The 19,980-nt window shown below is 39.5% G+C and overlaps 2 protein-coding genes across 6 annotated transcripts; one reads left to right on the top strand and one right to left on the bottom strand.

Annotated features, from left to right (window-relative positions):
* The first annotated feature begins 401 nt into the window (after positions 1 to 401).
* Positions 402 to 8,344, top strand: LOC103720845 (3-deoxy-manno-octulosonate cytidylyltransferase, mitochondrial-like). 5 transcript variants are annotated; one of them, XM_017843746.3, is made up of 9 exons: positions 405 to 782; positions 2,037 to 2,082; positions 4,774 to 4,860; positions 4,940 to 5,064; positions 5,196 to 5,335; positions 5,426 to 5,477; positions 5,647 to 5,761; positions 7,639 to 7,808; positions 7,891 to 8,344. In XM_017843746.3, exons 1-7 carry the CDS (start codon positions 444 to 446, stop codon positions 5,656 to 5,658), a joined length of 801 nt encoding a protein of 266 aa, XP_017699235.2. In that variant the 5' UTR covers positions 405 to 443; the 3' UTR covers positions 5,659 to 5,761; positions 7,639 to 7,808; positions 7,891 to 8,344. The 5 variants fall into 5 exon arrangements, with proteins under 5 accessions (XP_038986137.1, XP_038986136.1, XP_017699235.2 ...); XM_008810901.3 differs by having other exon boundaries at positions 407 to 782; positions 5,651 to 5,761; positions 7,905 to 8,344; XM_008810824.3 differs by having other exon boundaries at positions 407 to 782; positions 5,651 to 5,761.
* A 1,670-nt stretch (positions 8,345 to 10,014) lies between these two features.
* On the bottom strand, positions 10,015 to 13,662 carry LOC103720981 (protein CUP-SHAPED COTYLEDON 2-like). The gene is made up of 3 exons (XM_026800059.2): positions 12,102 to 13,662; positions 11,722 to 12,005; positions 10,015 to 10,687 (listed from the first exon to the last, which is right to left on the bottom strand). The coding sequence occupies exons 1-3, from the start codon at positions 12,283 to 12,285 to the stop codon at positions 10,103 to 10,105; spliced, it is 1,053 nt and encodes a 350-aa protein (XP_026655860.1). The 5' UTR covers positions 12,286 to 13,662; the 3' UTR covers positions 10,015 to 10,102.
* Between the last annotated feature and the right edge of the window lie 6,318 nt (positions 13,663 to 19,980).

Below are 19,980 nucleotides of genomic sequence, written 5' to 3'. Positions count from 1 at the left end.
CTCCTAAATATCACATTTTGTATTAATACATTTTCAAAATTGATATTTGTATTTATACTCTCATAAAATACTAGTTTTGTCATTCTATCATTTTTTATATTTTTGTTTTTACATAATTTTTTTTAAGTTTTTTACATAAATAAAATTTTTTGTTTTAAATACATAAAATGCCATCGACGTTAAAAAATTAACGGTTTTAAATTAAAATGGCTAAAATATTCTTAATGAATAGATATGTAAGAAGAGAAGATAGAAATAATAGTGTAATTTTAAAATTTTATTTTATTTTTAATTAATATATTTATGAAAGTATATATATGTAAATATTAATTTGAAAGGATATTTATGTAAAATATGAGATGTAGAACGATATCTGTCCTTCCTCCTCTTCTGTCTTCTTTCTTTTTTCTTTTTCTTTTTTTTTTTCCGACCCGCCGAGTGGCATGAGAATCGCATCTAAGCTCGCAATAGCCTGGCGAGACGATGAGCGAAGGCCGCAGGCGATTCGAATAAAAAGCCTTTCTTCAGGTCTCTGGAGCCGTCTGATGGCGATTTTCTCTTCCTCGTCGTCGGAACCCTCGGGGACGGGCACCAGGGCGTGGATCCTCCACGGGCTCGTGCTCGGATCCGCCGTCGCCGCGGCGGCGGCCGGTGGCTACGCCGCCCTACGCCGGTTCGGGAAGTTTCGAAGCAGGGCGGTGGGGATCATCCCTGCTCGCTTCAACTCCTCGCGCTTCCAGGGCAAACCCCTCGTCCCAATCCTCGGCAAGCCCATGATCCAAGTAAACCCTCTTCCTTTCCTTCTCTCCTTTGTGTAGTTATCAAGAACTTGATGTTGTGATTGGTTTCTTGACAAGAATATCTTTCAAGTTCTTAGTTGGAATCAATGAAATCTTGATTGCATACTTGGTATCAATATCTTGAAATTTTGCACTTTTGGTCAGAATTCTTGACCTATGGATCATGCTTGGAATTAGATATGTAACCATGGGTGAACTTTTCTAGAAATTGTCAACTATGTGTCGGTAGACTAGTTGTCTAAAATTTCTATCTGTAGTGGCACTTTATCGTTGAGATCGTAATCTCAATTCTGGTCCTGTTTCAAGATTATTTCAGGCCCTATCATTGAGAGCTCTAAACCTATGGGATGACAATAAGTACGTTTCAAATAGGTTCTATTCAGAAATATATAAGCAATATGTGTGCCAATCTGATATGGGTTGGTAGAGGCCAAGACTGTGACTCCGAAACATGGAGGCTCTACACATAGCTATCATATGTTCTCCTCTTTGGTATAAGTGGTACTTTGAGATAGAGTACTTATATATGTATCGGCTGGTTATGGTATGTGTCAAAATAACCTTAGTAACCAAAAATAAAGGAAAAGAAGCTTCCAGAGAGCCTATAAGATTATATCTATGATCTGATAATAAACTATTTGGAGAAAAAAAGGATCATAAGAAAACCATGAGAACATTGACTGAGAAGTGATCTCTAAGCACTATATAGACAAACAACCAATACACAATGTCAGTTTTTAGGGAAAGCATGCATTAGTTATGTGATCTAGAATACAAACAATTAAAAGAGGATTTCTGAGTTTCGGATGTCGACATGTACAACGCTAAGCTGTTATATGTACCAAATTGTTTTGGAGTTGAAACTCTTAACTTTTAACGAACTGTACCTTTTTACTGGTTCTAAAGGTTTAAAAGAGTGGTATGTCTTTTTTTTTGTGTCTTTTTGGTTATCTATCGGAAAATGGGTGATGGTTATGCATATGATTTTGGCATTTGAATGTAAAGTCGTACTTATAGGTAGTTTGTTTGGTTAATATAAGATCACATGTAGATTCTGGATGAAAGTTGTGCTTTTCTATGTTATTACTTTAGAATAATTTAGCTTTTCTGTGATAGGTTCCAGGAACTTTATTTTCTACAGTGGTGCATTCTTAACACTTGCTGGTATTTTGCGGTAGTATCTACTAATATGATTCTCTATTGCATTCACTTTTTTGTGTTATGTTACTGTTGTAGAGGACATGGGAGAGAGCAAAGTTGGCTTCTACTCTGGACCATGTTGGTAAGCATATGTACATGATTGAGATTTATTTCTTTCTGTAGTTGTTCATATCATACCATAGATATATGGACAACCATCTTTTAGAGCAGATTCTTTTCACTGCAAAGGCATTCAAGACGATTGTAGTAGGCCAAAACCTGTCATCTGACTATTGTCTTGTAGACAACCATTGAAAAATAAACAAGGTAAAGTTCAATCAGCAGACACTATCTGCCCATAAATCAGGACAAATCTGAAATCTAAGTTTTGACATATTAGATCAGATTAAGGGTTCAAGTATTAAAATTTTTGTATAAATCAAATATCACATTTAAGTGTAGCAAATCAAATTTAAGATATGTTTAATTAGGCAAAAATAGTAGATGTATGGACAAGAGAAGAAAAGAGGGGAAAATGGAGAAGGAGAGCAGATGCCTTCCTGAGATAGATAGGTAGGTAGACATAAAAGGATGGAGAGAGAGAGAGAGAGAGAGAGAGAGAGAGAGAGAGAGAGAGGCTTCCTGTTATTTTCTTTTGGTCCCTTTAATTTTAAAAATGATAAAAAGAATATAACTGAAAGGACACGGAAGGAAAACAAACTTGAGCTTCATCTACAAACTAACATCCTATTCTCTGTCATTGAATTTTATTAGCCGCATACGTTTGTCTAAAATCTGCTGAGAAGTGAGTTGCATTTTAGGTAGGATTTCCTGCCAGTCTAGAAACGCAATTACCAAAGGAAATGTAGCAAATTGAGAGCTCACGTGGCTCTGTTGGGTTACAGGTATATCTATCACAAAATCCTAGCTTTTGCTAGTTAGATGCCATACTTCCATACATGTTTTCTCTATAAATAGATCCACAATAAACTTGAATTTCCAATGCAACCTTGAAAAACCTCTTCACATCAAGTGCATTTATTTTCCTTATATTATAGCGTGGGCAGATAAGACATGCTAAGAGTGCCAAGACCAATTGGTGTGCTCTTGGTCCAACCAAGAACTTATTCCTTGACAGTAACCAACCAAATGCATCCTGCACAGTTGTCAATAAGTAGATTAAAAGAGTGTGGCTCACATTTATCTGTTCATGAGTAGAGAGGGTTGTTAGTAGCTAACATGAGAACTGCCAACTAGTCTTTAGCCCAAATACTTGGTAGAGTGATCTGTTTGAAGGGGATCTTGGTGCGAAATCTTGAAGTTAATGTTGTTTAAGTTTCAATGCCATGGGCAAATGGTAGGCCTGAAGCCTCTATATCCAGCCTCTCTTCTCAACTACCAAATAAATGCTCGTGCAAGAGGTATCGCCCTTCACCACTTTTGTTTGATACCAACTTAAACTTTGTATAGGCCTTCTCTTGTAATGATGATGTGAAATTTAGACTTTCACTGAATGATATCATAATGATTTTTTACTCTCATCTAGACATGTTCGCAAGTTGGATGGCTTGCTCGAACCCAAGGCCTTTTAGGCAAGCTCGAGCCAAAGGTTTAGGCCTACCGGCTAGGCTGGGCTAGGCCTAGAAAATAGGCCCGCTTAATAAATGGGCCAAGCTTGGGCTTGGGGATTAAAGCTCGGTCTGATTTTTTTAAGTTTCTTATGTTATTTGTTTATGTTTGATGTGTTTGTAGACGTAGTTGACAATTGTTATTGATATGTGAATTTAATAGGATAATAGACATGTTGTAGGTTGTTTTTAATATTTAATTATTCATATTTAGATTTTTTTAAAAAATATGTTTAAGCTTTTTTTTAGTATTTTTTGTATTTAAAAATTAAAATGGTCACGAAGCCCGAGATTTAGCCGAAAATCCGAGTAAGAGCTATGCTTGGGCCTAGAAGGTAGGCTCGAAGGCTGGGTCGGGCTTGGGCCTAAGAAAATTGTGTTAACCTTTGGGCAAAGCCCGACTCATGAATAGGTCTACTATAATTATAGGATATTAGATAGATTCATGGTTCGTCGTACTAGCTTGAAGCAAACGGTATGGGATGTACCGTACCCTACCGGCTCGGTACCAGTACCTAGTACATGAGGCGCACCGACACTCGGTATACCGAAAAAATTCCGTACCATATTGTACCGACATAATGCTATTGTGGCACCAGTATGGAGTCCGGTACCGAAACGGCGAACTTTGGATGAATTAGTAGCATGATATTACAGATACAAGCACAAAACATTTACTTAGACACAGTTTACTACTATTGGAGCAATTGGTGGGACATGACCTTTCCCACTGCTATGTTAGTTGGAGAAACTCTATCTGAAATATGTGCTAGCGAGAGTCCTGGTCATGTAGTTTTTTGGAGCTTAGTTCATACCATATAATTCATCAAATACTTGAGTTCATAACCCTATGGTAATGCTTATCTTGGTCCATGTTTCTAATATATATCTGTCATGATGATCATCAATTTTTGGTAGTTGTATATGCTTTGATGCAGGAAAACAGATAATTAACGCTTTCATTTTAGTTCTTTGGTTTGTCTAGGGGATTTATAACTCGTTGGTCTATGTAATGGTAACAACAGTCTTAACTATGTAGCAAGAAAAAACTACAGCCTTTACTAGATTCGTTCTCTTTCTGCACCAGTTGTAGTGCTCATTTTTTTAATTTCTTAGGTTTGTCTAGTGGCAACATGTGGGTATTTTTCTGGTTTATATAATGGTAATTTTACAGTTTTTACTGGATTTGCTCTCTTTTGCACCAGTTGTGGCGACAGATGATGAAAAGATTGCAGAATGTTGTCGAGGATTTGGAGCTGATGTGATAATGACATCAGAATCTTGCCAAAATGGTAAGGGGATCTCATGTGATGGGTCATGCTTTTGAGCCTGCTTTAATATTACATATTGTATTCATTGTTCAATTTGCAGGCACTGAACGCTGCTATGAAGCTCTTCAAAAGCTCAAAAGAAACTATGATATTGTTGTGAACATTCAAGGAGATGAACCCCTTATTGAACCAGAGATAATAGATGGTGTAGTTCAAGTTTTGCAGGTGCTTGCCTTATTTATTATTGAATTGCTGTTGAATTGCTTGCAAAGTTGAGATTTTCTACTTTTTGGTTGAACCAAACAATGTGGTGTTATGGTATTCTTGTGCTTATTTGATTACTTTATGGGCTGTAGAGAACTCCTGATGCTGTGTTCGGTACTGCTGTCACATCTTTAAAACCTGAAGATGGACCTGACCCCAACCGGGTGAAGTGTATAGTGGACAAATTTGGTTATGCAATATATTTCTCTAGGGGTTTGATTCCTTATAACAAGTGAGTTCTATAGTATGCCAGCTGAACTACGGCTTTGATTTATCTTAATCCATGAATTGCTTTTTCCTGATGTGCTCATATATTTTAAAGGTCAGGGAAAGTCAATCCACAGTTTCCATATTTACTTCACCTGGGCATTCAGGTTTGTGATTTTATTTTTTTGAAAAAAAAGAAAGGGAAGGTTTGTGACTTACTGGTCTTTTTTGTGTTGTCTTGTATCTTGTCCAAGAATGGTTTGTCTGGTTGTGATGCATTTTTAATGCATTATTTTTGCAATTATCTGCTAGTACTGATATTCCTTTTTTTTCTAGCCAGAGTTATGATTCAAAGTTTCTTAGGATATATCCGCAACTTCCACCCACTCCATTGCAACTAGAAGAAGACCTAGAGCAACTGAAAGTTCTTGAGAATGGATACAAGATGAAGGTAATTCCGAACTACTTGCGGCTCATTGGAATCATAGAGGACAAATGGCATCCGTTATTGCTTACTTTTCAGTAATCTATTTTTTCAAATCTTTGACTGTTATTAGCATTTCCATCTACTTATCAGGTTCTTTTTTATATGAGATTCAAGATTTGACCTTTTTTTGTGCTGTGACTTATTCTTGTTTCTTATTTAATTTGTGCACTTTTCAACAAAATCTTCTTCCACTGCTGTGCCAGTTGGTGTGGGAAGTAATTACCAGGATCACTGAAACGTTAGATTTAATGTCTCCCATTTCAAATGCTTGTCAATATCTAAAGTGGACAACATAAATTTAGAAAAGACTAGGTAACTTATGTGATAAATTTACTCCATCAGCTATAAATTGGTAATCAAACAAACATTTATAAGGTTTATCAAAATGCTAAATTGCATGGGCGATTTGCCAGTTTCAGAAAATTTACAGTATGGGTTGCAAGCTCTAAAGTCCCACTATGTGATTTTCATGCACCTAAATCAGATATAACATCAGTTATCACTATACTTTTTTAACTACTCAATGAATAACATGATAACTAGCATGAGGCTATGATGAATGTGAACTTCTGTTGGCATCACGGGCATTACTTTTGCAGATGTATTATATTGTAGACCTTCCCATGCAATAGTATGCGTTACAGAAGGACCTTAAGCAAATCACAGATACTATGTCAATAAAAAAATTTCCAAAAACTTACTTATATGAAAATTTTGAGTAAATATTACTCCAATATCCCTAAGGAATATCTAATTATAGCTATATTAGATAATAAATTAATGCTAAATTTTTGCCTTGGCACAATGTAATAAATGCTTTATATTTCTAGTATCCATATCTGATACTTGGTAATATGCTTGTAGAGTAGAAACTTGCATTCTGGATTTTGACCCAAACCTACAAAGCCCCCCCCCCAAAAAAACAACCTGATCAAATAGGTTTGGATAAGGGTTTTTATTGTAAATAGATTGCATTTGGGTTACTTGAGGATTTTTTAACCCAACTAAACCCAACTGACCTGACCCATTTCTACCCCTAATTCATGTTTTAAGAGAGAGAGTAATACCAGCATATATCATTCTGCATCGTAGCACTCTTTGGTAGATAACTTTATTTTTCTCTATGTTTCCAAACCAGTCATTGTATCCATAATAGCTACCAACAAAATATATAGTCTGCTAGTTGATGAGTATAGGAAACCCAAATGCCTGCAGTTCATTAAAATCAAATTGCTATATTTGCAATATTTATGTGCCAAATTATGGAGTTGGATGGTGGGAACTTGAGTGAAGCATTTTTAATTTCGTATGTCACATGATTACTTCGGACATAACATGAAAAGCTGTTCTATATTTTCATGAACTCAAAGGCCTCTACAGTTGTTTCATTCAATTTCGTGTTAAAAAGACCATGCAGGTTCTAGTCAAAGACAGCCAGGAAGTATTATTGTGCCCATCCAATTGCTCAATGATATGTAATTTAGTGCTAACCAAGGACTTCACCACCGGATGTATTGTCCTGTAATGGCTGATGCATATACTGTATCATCTAGGAATCAGGGTATCTATCTCTTGGCCTAGAATGGCCTCATACCACTCAATACCGAGCTTAAAGGTGTTCTACCACCCCTTTGTTTCTATTTGAAGCCGTGCTGTCCGGCATCTTTGTCGATGGGGCACCTATTGCAGTGCATAGGGAACTGAATGGTGACTGATGCTGGTCCATTTGCTGCTTTTTAAAACTCTAGAGCTACTTGCCATCATATTCATTACTTTTCCAGAGATGTTGTATTGTGGGAAAAATGATTTTCATATTCTAGAACTTGTTTGGTCTATTGCAGGTAATCAAGGTTCAACATGATGCGCATGGTGTAGATACTCCTGAAGATGTTGAAAAGATAGAAACACTGATGCGACAAAGAAACATTCTGTAAGAAGCCTGAAAAGATCGCGTGAAAATCTGTCATGGCTCTGTTGGAAACAACATTGCGTTCCAATTGGTTTCTCCAAGGTGGTTGGTGTACTTATCGACTAGTCTTTTATTAGTTTCTGGCCTGCAGTAATTTATTCTTTTCCAATCTTACTGATTCCAGTTACATGCAAATAGGAGGATTTGAGTTAAGTTGCATTGAAGAGCAATTACAAAATCAACAAGATATAAGTCAACAGATGATTTATAGCTATTTACATTGCCAGAGGCCCAGAGCAATCGCAGAAACAATAAAGAAAACACCAGAGGTGTTTTAGCTCCGTGATACTTAAATGAACAGTAGTCCAGAATTGAAGTCTTTGCCAAATGATGGAAGTACATCTGTTTTGTACAAATTTTGACATTTTGTATTTTATCATTTGAGATGCTAATATCTAAGCTCTAGGTTCTAATTTGGGGGGCCCTAGTCATTTAAAAAGAGTGAAATCCCTGACTAAAAGTGCCTGATGATCTGATGATGATATCTTGAAGAAGACGTGTTGTAGGTAACTTTGTATTGCTTAATCGTTTTATGTGATCAGATCAAAATTTGCCTAATTGAATGATCACTTGAAAGATTTCTTATTGCTATTGATTTTTTAGCTTGCCTAGAAATATACAGACGGTTGATAGTTGATACCCTGTTAGTCAGGTGTGGCTCTTTCCCAGTTGGTCAAGCGAAGGTCAAGAATTAAGGCTTTCTGTAAGCCCGCTTATTTAAACCGAAAAAACCATTCCTGGAAAATGTCAGATGCATCTGTCAAAAGATCAAAAAAGAAATGGACTTACAATGTCGTGTTTATCAAGGAATACCTTGCGCTCTCCAGCATCATCTGCGTATGAAATCCTTCATCCTTCAAGTTGTCTATGATTGGCTGACCTTCTCGGTTACATGTTATTGTTAAAGGAAATTTTGCATCAATTGTCGATATCCAGATATTGTTCTGTTTTGATCATTTATTTGGTTAAAGGCTTCATTGGATAAAAAAATTCCATTACGCCTCTGGTTTTCGTTTCTTAGGAATCTTTGACGAGAGCTTGCAAAGAGGTTTTATTTTTCTCAAGCTTTTAGGAGTCTATCGAGTCACTCATCTGCAAATAACAAAACGGCTTTTAGGAAACAAATACAAAAAGAAGTAATAGGTAATTTGTATCATTGCCATATGGATGTTTATAGTTATTCTAAAACTATCAATACTACTTTATTGTTCAAATATTTGACCTAAAAAAGATGCAAGCATCGGATTGAACTTCAGATACCAATCAGATATCTCATAAATTATTTTGTTATACTCTTAAACAATTTTTCCAATGATATGCACAAAGGGAAATCAACATAAACCATGGAAAAGTAATAATATACAAAAATAAAATTGCCCAAAGTTATAAGTATTTTTAGATGACCAAGTTTGATTTGGGCAGTCAGCTCATGAGCCACCAATAAAACTTATTAAAATAAATTAGAAGAATTTTTAAATTTTATAATTAAAAAAATTTATTATATATATACACAAGCATGTATATACAAACAAACATTTACGTCCATGTGTGTTTGTATATACATATACACACGCGTGCATTGAGTTTCATGTACACGTCCATCTGATCCAAAACAAAATTAATAAAGATTCAGGTGTAATTTCAAAATCCAAACCTAATTCAATAATTTATTGGATCTACCTTTCGGGGCTTGGCAAGTTCAAATTTAAATACCAATATATTTAGATATAAAAATTTATATCGATATTTATTTTTATAGATCAAATCAGATATTAAAAATTCGAATATGAATAAAAAATGACCATCAAACGAAACAAGCAGAATAGGAATTCGGATATGGATCTGATAATTCTAGCTGCATCCATTTACGAATCGGATCGCATGACATAATCCGCTCCACTTTCAAGGCTAGACCTAATGGGATCCAGCTCGTAGTTCCAGAGGCGAAACACCAAAACTGAGGAGAAGACAAAACAAAAACAGTAGACTCGGAGTCCGGCACCATAACGCGGTTGAGTGCCGCAGTTGGCGAACAGCACCCACTCTGAATGGCCACTGATTGGATAGGACGTAAGCCCGCCCCCACCTCCCGGCTCTCCTTCCCGTCCGAGGCGTGCCTGACAAGACCAACCACTGCCACCAGACGTGCAACACGGGGCCCACACTATATCTGGGAACGTGTCAAATACCCACACGTGCGTGCAAAACCATTCAACCCTACCCAAGTTTATCTCATCAAAGGAGAACATTTCATGATAGCAGCCTACTAAAACTTATAATTAAGTCATTACAACGAAAGGCTAGGGGCATTTCCATCGAAGATTTTAGAACCGATTTTAGAAGGTCCACAGGCAGTCCAGCTCGGCGGGGCCCACCGCCATCGGATGCGCCTTCCCAGCCACCTCAGCCTTCCGATCCAGAACCGACGGCCAGCCGTCACCACCCGTCTCCTCCCCACGGTGGTGCACCGCGGCGTCGCAGGCCATCGCCGCCGCAGCGCCGCCTGTGGGCGAAGCCAGCGTGGAGAGAAAGAACGGCAGATGGAGGCTCTCTTGGAGCGAGCGGAGGCTGGGGAAAACCGACCCAGCACCGCCGCCAGCGGGGCCCCGGCAGTAGTTCAGCGCGTGTGGGGGCGGCAGGTGGTTGTGGTGGTGGCTGAGGCCGGCGGCGGCGGCGGCGGCGACGGTGGAGAAGCAGGGCACGGGCTCCCTCTCGCTGCTCTCGTAGGAGCAGCTCTCCCTGTCGCCTGCGGCGGCGGCGGCAGCAGCAGCGCCGTAAGGCGAGGAGTCGAGGAAAGGCGGGAGGGAGGCGGCGGATGTGGACCCGCCGGCGGAGTCGGAGAAGTGGGGTCCGGTGAGACCGACGCGGGCCTTCCTGCCGCCGCCGCTCTTCTGGAAGACCCTCGATATCACCCACTCGTCCTACGTGCATGGATTCAAATACAGTTGTAAGCTTGATAATCCACTTAAATTTAAATTAATGACCCAATAACCTTTGACCATATCAAGAATGCCAACAAATATGTGTACTCGTTACAAGGGACTTGAAGCACGACAGGCTTCGAATGTAGATATTCTCAAACCTTAACTTAATATGATGACGTGGGATAGAACCTACATAAAATCGAGATAAATAAATGTTCATGGCAAGTGTTTTTTTTTTAATGGAAGAAGAATAAAAATATGTAAGAGCTTTCTAAGAGAATGAATGTCCTGATCAAAACGAATAAGTTGACAAGTGATAAGAGTTTTTTGCGTCTTCTTTTCTCGGATGGGATTGAGTTTGGTGAACAAAGGAGCAAGATGGTTGCTGAGGGTACACTTTGTTTATAGAACTTGACAATGCAACTAATGCAAGCGGTACTATTCTCTCAAAAGGTCAGCCTAAGGCGTACTAGCATAAAATGGAAAGATGTCACGGAGGCGCAAACGGCCTTACAACTCAGGAACTTCACTCGATAATTACTGATATCAATAATACAACGGACCACAATGTTCACACAACCGAGCTGCAGTCTATCTTTGGAGTCACAATATAAGGAGATGAAAGATATGTGTGAGCACGAGAGGGAGAGGGAGGGAGAGAGAGAGAGAGAGAGAGAGAGAGGCTGGGTTTCTTTGAGAAACTCGGACCAACACGACAAGTAACAACAGATTTGAAACAGCGCTTATATCTGCAATATTGTAGCAGCAAATCATGTCGGGCTTTGAAATGAAGCCAGGGAAGGGAGGTGGAGTAATGCATCACACATTCCAATCCCATACAAAAGAAAAGGCTGCTTTTTAAGCAAAAGAAAATCCTCTGCCATAAAGGAAAAGTGTATCGAAAAGAAAAGAAAGGAATAATGGCCTCATGACATTTGATTACCGACAAAACAATGAGTAAGAGACCCATAATATATAGATGGAAAGCAGAGATCCCTGCATTGTTTCAGGACTTTCGGACGCATACATACCTTGGAGGATCTAGAGAGGAAGTGGTAGGCAAACTTGCCTTCCAACCTGTATTCATGCATTACCCAGTTACTCTTCTGCCCCTTGGGAGCCCTCCCCTTGTAAAACACCAGAGTCTTCTTCATCCCAACCAGAGAATGAGTCCTCGAGCTGTAGATCTCTCTATCCTTGCCGGTTGCCTTCCAGTACCCGGCATCAGTAGCCCTATTCGTTCGAAGCCCCGTCGGGTACTTCCGGTCCCGAAGACTAAAGAAGTACCACTCCTTCTCCCCCATCTTTGCCTTCTCTGCAAATACCCCAGTTCAAGATAAAAAGATTTAGAGCAACAAGGACAGAGATCATGTGTTATAAATGGATGCAAACCGGGGAGTCGGGATTGGACCTGGAAGCTCCCACGGCTCGCACTTGTTGAGGTCGATCTCAGCAATCGCTCGGCCGGTGAAGCTGCTGTCGAGGACCTTCTTGAGAAGGTAGTAAGTAATGAGCTCCTCGTCGGTGGGATGGAACCGAAAACCCGGAGGGAAGTGAGCTTCGCTGCTGTCGAAGTGGTGGCCGTACCTCTCCATCGAAACCCGGTTGAAGAAGACAGAGAGAACTGAAACAAAAGCAACGGGAAGAAGGTTCACACATTGTACCAAGCAACCATTTCTTCGTCTACTTTCTATGTATTTTTTTCAAACCCTATATGCAATATTTTAGAAACAGCCCTCGCAAACACGCTCGGATAGTGGAGGGCAACCCTTCGTAGAAAATTATAGCAGCAGTAGAAGGAACTAAGAAGAGAGACCTCTACAGTGGTGGCCTTCTCCACCGTTTTACTTCAAAGAAAAGGTGAGAAGAGAGAGAGAGATCTTTACAAGTATTTCTCGAAGCCCGAATGAGAGAAACAAAGCCAAACAGTACGTTATTTAATGCGATTGCTTCAAACAACCTACTAATATTTCACGAAGTCCGAATGAGAACAAAGGAAAGCCAAGCAGTAAGTTATGGAGCGTGAAACTTCAACAACCAAATGGAAACCCAGAAGCAGAAGCGAAGGAGAAATAACTATCGAGCCAGACACATAAACGCTACGCTACAGAAGGCAGCAGAGGAGGCTTGTCAAGTTTTAATGCAAACCCTACGGCAAGAACAAAGAATAGAAGCGTCACCAGTACCAGCCCAGGGGATATCAAACGCTCTCAGTAGCAAACAAAAGAAGAGTTCCTCTTGCTAACCAGTGGAGTGAGTTAAGGGGAAAAAATAGGAACAGGGGAAGAAGAGGAGTGGGGGTCCAAGTCCGGCCCCTGTGGGACCTGTTTATATTGGGGGCCTTGTGAATTAATTGGGATACGACGAATCAGGTGGTGTCAGGCGAGGGCGAGCTAGGGATGAGGTATCCGTGGATGATATCCTGGAAACCTCTCCCTCCCTCTCGCCCGAGAGAAACAAAGAATCCTCTCCCTCCTCCCCGTGTTCTCTCTCCTCTGCCTTCCTGTGCTCTGCTCTGCTCTGCTGTGCTCTGCTGCAGTGGCGCTTATGGTATCCATGGACTGGCCGGGCTGGCTGAGAGATGTGCGAAGGAATGCGTGCGTGCGTGAGAAATTGTGCAGGTATTTTGTCCCTCAAACTAGTTTTTTTCAAGAGGAAAGAAGAGAGAAACAGAGAAGAGAGAGGGAGAAAAACAGGATTTGAGGTGATCTCCCATCAGATAAAATCTCCCTCATATCTCAATCTGTCAGATATAAATAGTACAAGATTAAATAAATCATAAGATAAATTCCATCACATCAGCTCTTTCACTTCTCTCTTTTTCTGGGCTCTTTGTTGCCCTTCTGTTTGTTTTCTTGCTAGGGAGTTCAAAAAAAAAAAAAAAACCTGTTACGGTTTAAAATTAGCAATCACCTGGTTTCCTTTGAGAATTGCTTCAGGGTGGAAGATTATTACGAGGTTTCATCGTAGCAGCTTCCTCGACAAAAAAAAAAAAAAAAAAACAATCAACCAATGTAACTATCGTTAGCAAGTTAAAAAAAAAAAATGGGTGAGATTTAAGGCCCCGGAGGAAAGTACCATCCGAGATGAAACCCCCTCCCCTTTCTTAGGTTATGGAACGTTACCCCCCAAAGCCCCCCTCGGGGGATTAGGATATTCATTTTTACCGATGATACGCCAGGGGGTTCCACCCCCGAACCCCCCGGTGTTCTCAAACGGCTGAGCATGTCGTGAAAGACGCACACGGGGCGGGCATGCTTCGACCTGAGCCGATCCAGCCCTTGATCCAACAATTGTGAGTGCATTATAGGACCTTTCAGCCTAAAAAGGTCATAAGAACCTTTTGGAATCTATCCCACGGTAAATCCGCCTCTATGATCCACGCTCTTGATGCAAGATTCCTCCACCGATGGATGAAGTCAACTTGTCCCCTTATTAGTAGCCGAAGTGTATGCCGGGTCATTTTTGATATGTGCATTTTTGATAATTGATATGTGCATCGGAATACTTGAGTTGCCAAATCAACACTGTCCAACTCCGACATAATCTGGCTTCGCTTCATTCGGCCTAAAACATTCGTCTTTCGTTAATCTAATTCGGTCGAGCTGCAGCCTTATTCCGAATGCCCAAAAGACCTACTGGTCGGCCACTGCTGCCTACGATCCAGTGTGCAGGGTGCTCGCGGATCGGACTTCACACCACTCTAACATAGATACAACCTTCCAAATCAAAAAAAAAAAAGAAAGAAGATATATCTATTGCATTCATCCAGTAAACTTTTTGAAGTGCCGAGTAACAAAAAAGGTAACTCAATCTACAGCTCTATTTGTCATCCGATACACATATGCTATTTGAAAGGAGCCCAACTCTCTGACCAGTCTGCGGGTCTCATGAAGCAATAGGTGATCATCCCTATACCAATCCACTCTCCGTATCCAATCGATCACCATAGAAAAGTTTTCCTCGAGGCATAAACTATCTGCACCAAGTACACTCCTCGCATAAGAAATACTCTCTCAGGTTGTCTGAAGCTCTGCTCTAATGGCGGTCAAACCGAGGGTGCATCGACCTCCAGCTGTAACCAGCCTACCGTGGTAGTCTCTATTCACAGAGCCCATTCCTCTAGATTTTGCATCTGTCGACATACCACCATCGAAATTCACTTTGATATAACTAAGGGGTGGGGGCACCCAAAAACAAGAACGAGTCTGGGCGCTATGACAGCGAAATTGAATTCTTCAAGTCCTTGGCTCTGCATCAGCTAGTAGGATCTGCTATAAATATGAAAATATCCACAAAATCAGGTTGTTGCATTTAGATTTAACTTGTTTCAAAAAAAAAAAAGGTTGGGGGGGGGGGGGGGGAGGAGTTGTGAGATTATTCCTAAGATGTTCCTGTTTACTTGCCATTATTCCCATTAATATCTTAAGACAGATTCTAAGATCTTTGTGAATTATTCGCATGAATGAATAGTCTTCATGCTGGCGTAGTCTCACCGCCATCGGTGACTTTCTGAATTGAAGTTGCCGGCGCCATGAGTAATTAACAATTAGCTAGAAGTGTAGTGCTGTGATACCAGTTTGCTGCATCATCTTGAGAAAAGAAGAATGATGGCGTAAATGTGGATTGGTCTCCAAGTCCATCTAAAACTATATGTGGTTTTAATTGCTTCATATCTTGGCTCGAGTGCTAGCGGAGGTTCCAAGCATCCACTAACATTTTTTTCAAAGATTTTGTATTATTTGACTAAATATTATCTCATCACATAAATTCCTTGCTTGGTATGCAAATCTGGATCTCTTGAACGTGTATTAAACATGAAAGTGCTGGAATAATGCATACATTATAAAGACTACATATAAATACTCACTTGAGAATTTTTTGTAGTTTGCTATCACACGTCGTATACTACGTGACCTACGAGGATTGAGTAATCAACCAACCCACGAGACATATAGAAATTTATGTAAGTGCTAATAATAATATCTATGTATTGAAGGATGAATTTATAGAGCCATTGGATAAAAAAAATTACAAGTTCTCTCCGAGTCTTTAGCCCAAACTGCATAACAAATAATTTGGCCTGAAACAAGCAAGATGAGGCACATAAGGGTGCATGCCTAATTGCCTATAAATCCAAAAGCAAATGAAGAATATGTTTTATATATAAAGCCAAGTTCACGACAGCATTGCACCCGTCATTTTTTAATCATCCTCCAATTCATATTCAAGGTAGCTTCAAGTATATTTGTACACAAACATAATAGGGTATTAACAAAAAATTCATACATGAACTCTGGAATATACCGTACGAAATGGCAATATTACAAAAGATAGAGCCGATTGCATAATAAGATAGCACAAATGTGGAGGGTAATGGCATTGGGATGTACCAAGGCACCAAATACATGAAAAGAATGGGCACACGCATTAAATATGTGTATATATGCGCACACACAGGTATGTCCCTATGTGCATGAAGGAGAGAGAAAAAATACTATTTTTTATAGAGTTTAAGTTGTATCTTTTGGATCAAAGAATAATTGATTTTCTTTCACAATATAATTTTATTTGCATAGATTTTAAAGCATTATGAACTCTCTCTTTTATCTGCCTGTATAGATCTCAGCAGTGCACAACAGAAAAATAGAAATAAAAAAGATGAATTATTTTTCTGCACCAAAGACGCAACCCGGACCGATTCTTATATTTTCTTTTGATATCATAAAATGCAAAAGCCTTGGTAACTACAATGCTAAGTTGCCTGCATCAGCATGTCTTCAATCCTTGTATCTCTTTCTTACCTTACGTTCAATAAAAAGCACTCTATTTAGTTCAATATTTACTCCATGGTTAAATTGTGGATTCTGGTTGGGACTTGGGAGCAAAGCGTTAGGGTAGTTTGCATTATGGCGCAAGAATAAGCCTCGAGATAAAATAACTTTTATCTTATTATAGATATGTCTCATTGCAGATCCAAATGGCTGCCATCTTCTTTTAAAGCAAATGTGATGGACTTTCCATTGGAAAAAAAAAAAAAAAGGAAAGAGAGAGAGAGAGAGAGAGAGACGGGGAGGGAAAAGAGTGGAAGAAAGGGAAGACGGGAAAGGGATTAGAAATCAAGGTAACAAGCATGAGGGAAGAGAAGAATAAGGATAGATTGCCAAAAAGCATAAAAAGAGGAGAAAGACGAGGTGACCGACCAAAGTTGAGTGGAATTTTTAACCTTTCGCATTTCTAGGAACAAAACAAGAAGAATCATTGCTTGCGGTCCTTCTCGTCCCCATCTGCAACATCTCAATATCAAAATAAGAGACCTAAAAAGCATCTTAAAAGCAACCAAGCTAAAAGATAAAGCAAATGAACATATAGCCGTCCGCTTCCGTCCATTTCTCTGATAGAGAAAGATCGGGTGGAGATTGAGTTGATATTCATCACAATTAGTTAGGATTTCCTCTGCTTCCGTTGCATGGATGCATCCATCCATCCATCACCATCATGGTTTGATGGTGATGAGAACCCGACGTTTCATAGCTCGGACTTTGAGATGGATGATGGAGATCGGCCAGCTTTAACATCAAATCACCTCTCCCTCCCCATCTCATCGGCCTATATTTTTTTTGTCTCTATCCTCCTAATTTCAGCTTCGTGTCCTCTCTCTTTTTGATGAATGATGGCAAAAGAATGTGTATGAGTTTGCTTTTGGGAGCAAATTATTTCCCTACAACACTGGGCATGCCCAATTCCAACAACCCGTACTGCCTCAACTCAGAGCTTCATGAAAGCCAAGCTCACAAAAGAACAATGCCTATAGCCAATACTACGAAATATTTCACCTTGGCTATTTAGACTAAGCCACTGGTGGATTGGAGGTGGAAATTTGGTCCTAAATCATTAAAGACAACCTGACTAGACCGAAACACAACCCTACTGCACCTAAAATGTAGGTAACTGCATCCATGTTTATTCATAAGCAACAGGTGTTCAGCTTACGCTCCAACTACTTGCTAGATCATTATAAGCTTAAAAATAAAGATTTACTAAATTTTTGACATGCATGTAGCAAGCACAAAATGAAGTATGGATAGCTAATTGATAACAAAGACAATTACCCTATGGTATAGATAAGCGAAAAAGGGATTCATATTTCTTCATGTGAATCTATAGTCGGATCATCAGTCGCTCGTTTTGAGACCTATGCCAACAGATGAATGACAGAGTTTAGAGTGTTTTGAGATCTATGCATGATAATTTAGGAGGAAAGGAATTCTTTTTTCGCGCCAAAGATAAAACCTGGTCCCTGAGTATTTTTGAGGTGCCGCAGAAATCCTGAAAGCAATATTTGTTGGATCCTGCAACGACGATGTGGTTGGGATGGTGTTTATCTCGATAATATGACAAGGATTAAACCCCGGTTGGAACCAAATTCGGCGAGTAGACGATCCAAACCGGTTAGTCCAATGCTGCGGGTTACAGCCTGAGCCGATTTGTGTAATAATTTCGAGCCCAGTTGACCTGGCAGTATCGTCAGCTTGTTTTTTTACTACATGTCAAACTATGCGGACACATTTAATAATATTAAAAAATAAAATATCACAGGATGTCGAGGGCAAATCTGCATCCGGAGGTCAACTTGCTTTCGGAGACGCAGAGAGAGAGTGGGAGGTACGAGCGAACCGAGAACGGGGATCAGGGATGATCACGTGAGGACGTCTCCTCTTTTTGCGGTCCGATGCACGCCTTACCGTAAATACACCGAAGGCTTAAAGCAGGACAAGGGCCGCGCTGTGACTTGGGAGTTGTGATATTATCACGGCGTCGGCCGCCACCGGCCATTAAGACTACCGGAGCAATTGATAAATCGTAGCATTAAGATAATAACAAAGATAAAATATATGCTTTAATCGTTTGAAGTTAAAAAAAAAATATTCGAATAAATCTGTAAGGGTCTCCGTAGATTCGATTGATGCTTTTTTTTTTTTTTGGACTTATGTCTTTGTAAAATATTAGCTGGTGAGAAAACCTTGACATAAATAGCAACCGAAAAATAAAATATTTATTATATTTAATCTCATATTAATTATTAATAGAAAAAAATTAGATATTTATATAGTACTAAAAATTTTAAAAATTTTTGAATAATTTTTTGGGTGAAATTCTAAGTTATGATAAATAATATCAACGCAGGAAGATTCCATTAAAGTTGACCAAGAGTCTTAGTGTGACAAAGATATCAGGATTTGAATAAAAAAAAGCATATAAAGACATGTGTAGATGTATATTTAGTTCCACATTAATTATTCATCAAAAATATTTTAGATATTTATATAGAGCAAAAAAATTTGAAAACATTTTTTTGGCTATTTTTTTTTGGATGAGATCTTAGAGTTGTTATAGCTACCTTAAAGAATGGTAGAAATTTTAATCCTCTAGAGTGTAGCTATTGGAAATTTTTACAACCAAGATGTGCGGTCGTTTTGGTTGACTGTCCAATTATGAAAAAAAGTTCGGAAGTAGCCATCAAAGAGCTTGGTCATAAAAAGAAAAAAATTCTACAATTAAATTTTTGTCTAGCCCATCAAAAATCTAGTTTGCAGAGGATTTGCTGCTTGATTAATGTTAGAAAAATTGTATCATACTTGAGTAGAGATAGTCATGCTAACTTCACTGGCGTACGAAAGATGAATCGTGTCTAGGTAGGTGAGAGACTGCAAAGTTAGAAAGAGCTCCTGATAAAAACTCTTGGATGCCGATCCCTCCTTGCAGAACTCCTCCCAGCTATTATCTTTTATGGGCAAATCATACATGATTATTCTGGAGGCAAATTTTGCTGCCCCAGCTGCTACAAATAAGCATTCCTGCAGCGGATACGGTCACAGATTAAGACCTGCCAATCACCGGCCAACAAAGAAGAGCTTGCTTCGCTTTCCTATGCTTCTGTTCGCCTCCTCCTCCACCACCTTTTAAAATGAGAGGATGGGGGATGGTTTCAGCACCAGTACCGAGCAGCAGTAAATAGGAGACAGAACAACACAGTGGAAGGCCATAAAAGCTAGAGGTGGGGTTGGCTGGGACGATGAAATCATTTTGACGACAGCAGCGGCGGACGGCAAGTGACGGTAGCGGCTCCGCTGTCCGGATTAGCGTCTGTACATTCTTCTTAAGTCGCCTGATATGAGCGATTTGATCCACCCCAGTGTCTTGTCTTGTCCCTCCCATCGGGCAGTCAACATCCCATCTCTCGCCTAGCTTCTACTGATCTCTTGTCTCTTCTCCTGCTTGGATTTTTA

The sequence above is a fragment of the Phoenix dactylifera genome, chromosome 9, assembly GCF_009389715.1.
Source record: "Phoenix dactylifera cultivar Barhee BC4 chromosome 9, palm_55x_up_171113_PBpolish2nd_filt_p, whole genome shotgun sequence".
Lineage (NCBI taxonomy): Eukaryota > Viridiplantae > Streptophyta > Magnoliopsida > Arecales > Arecaceae > Phoenix > Phoenix dactylifera.
The sequence above is the reverse complement of the archived record's forward strand: the minus strand, read 5'-3'. Positions and strand labels throughout refer to the sequence as shown.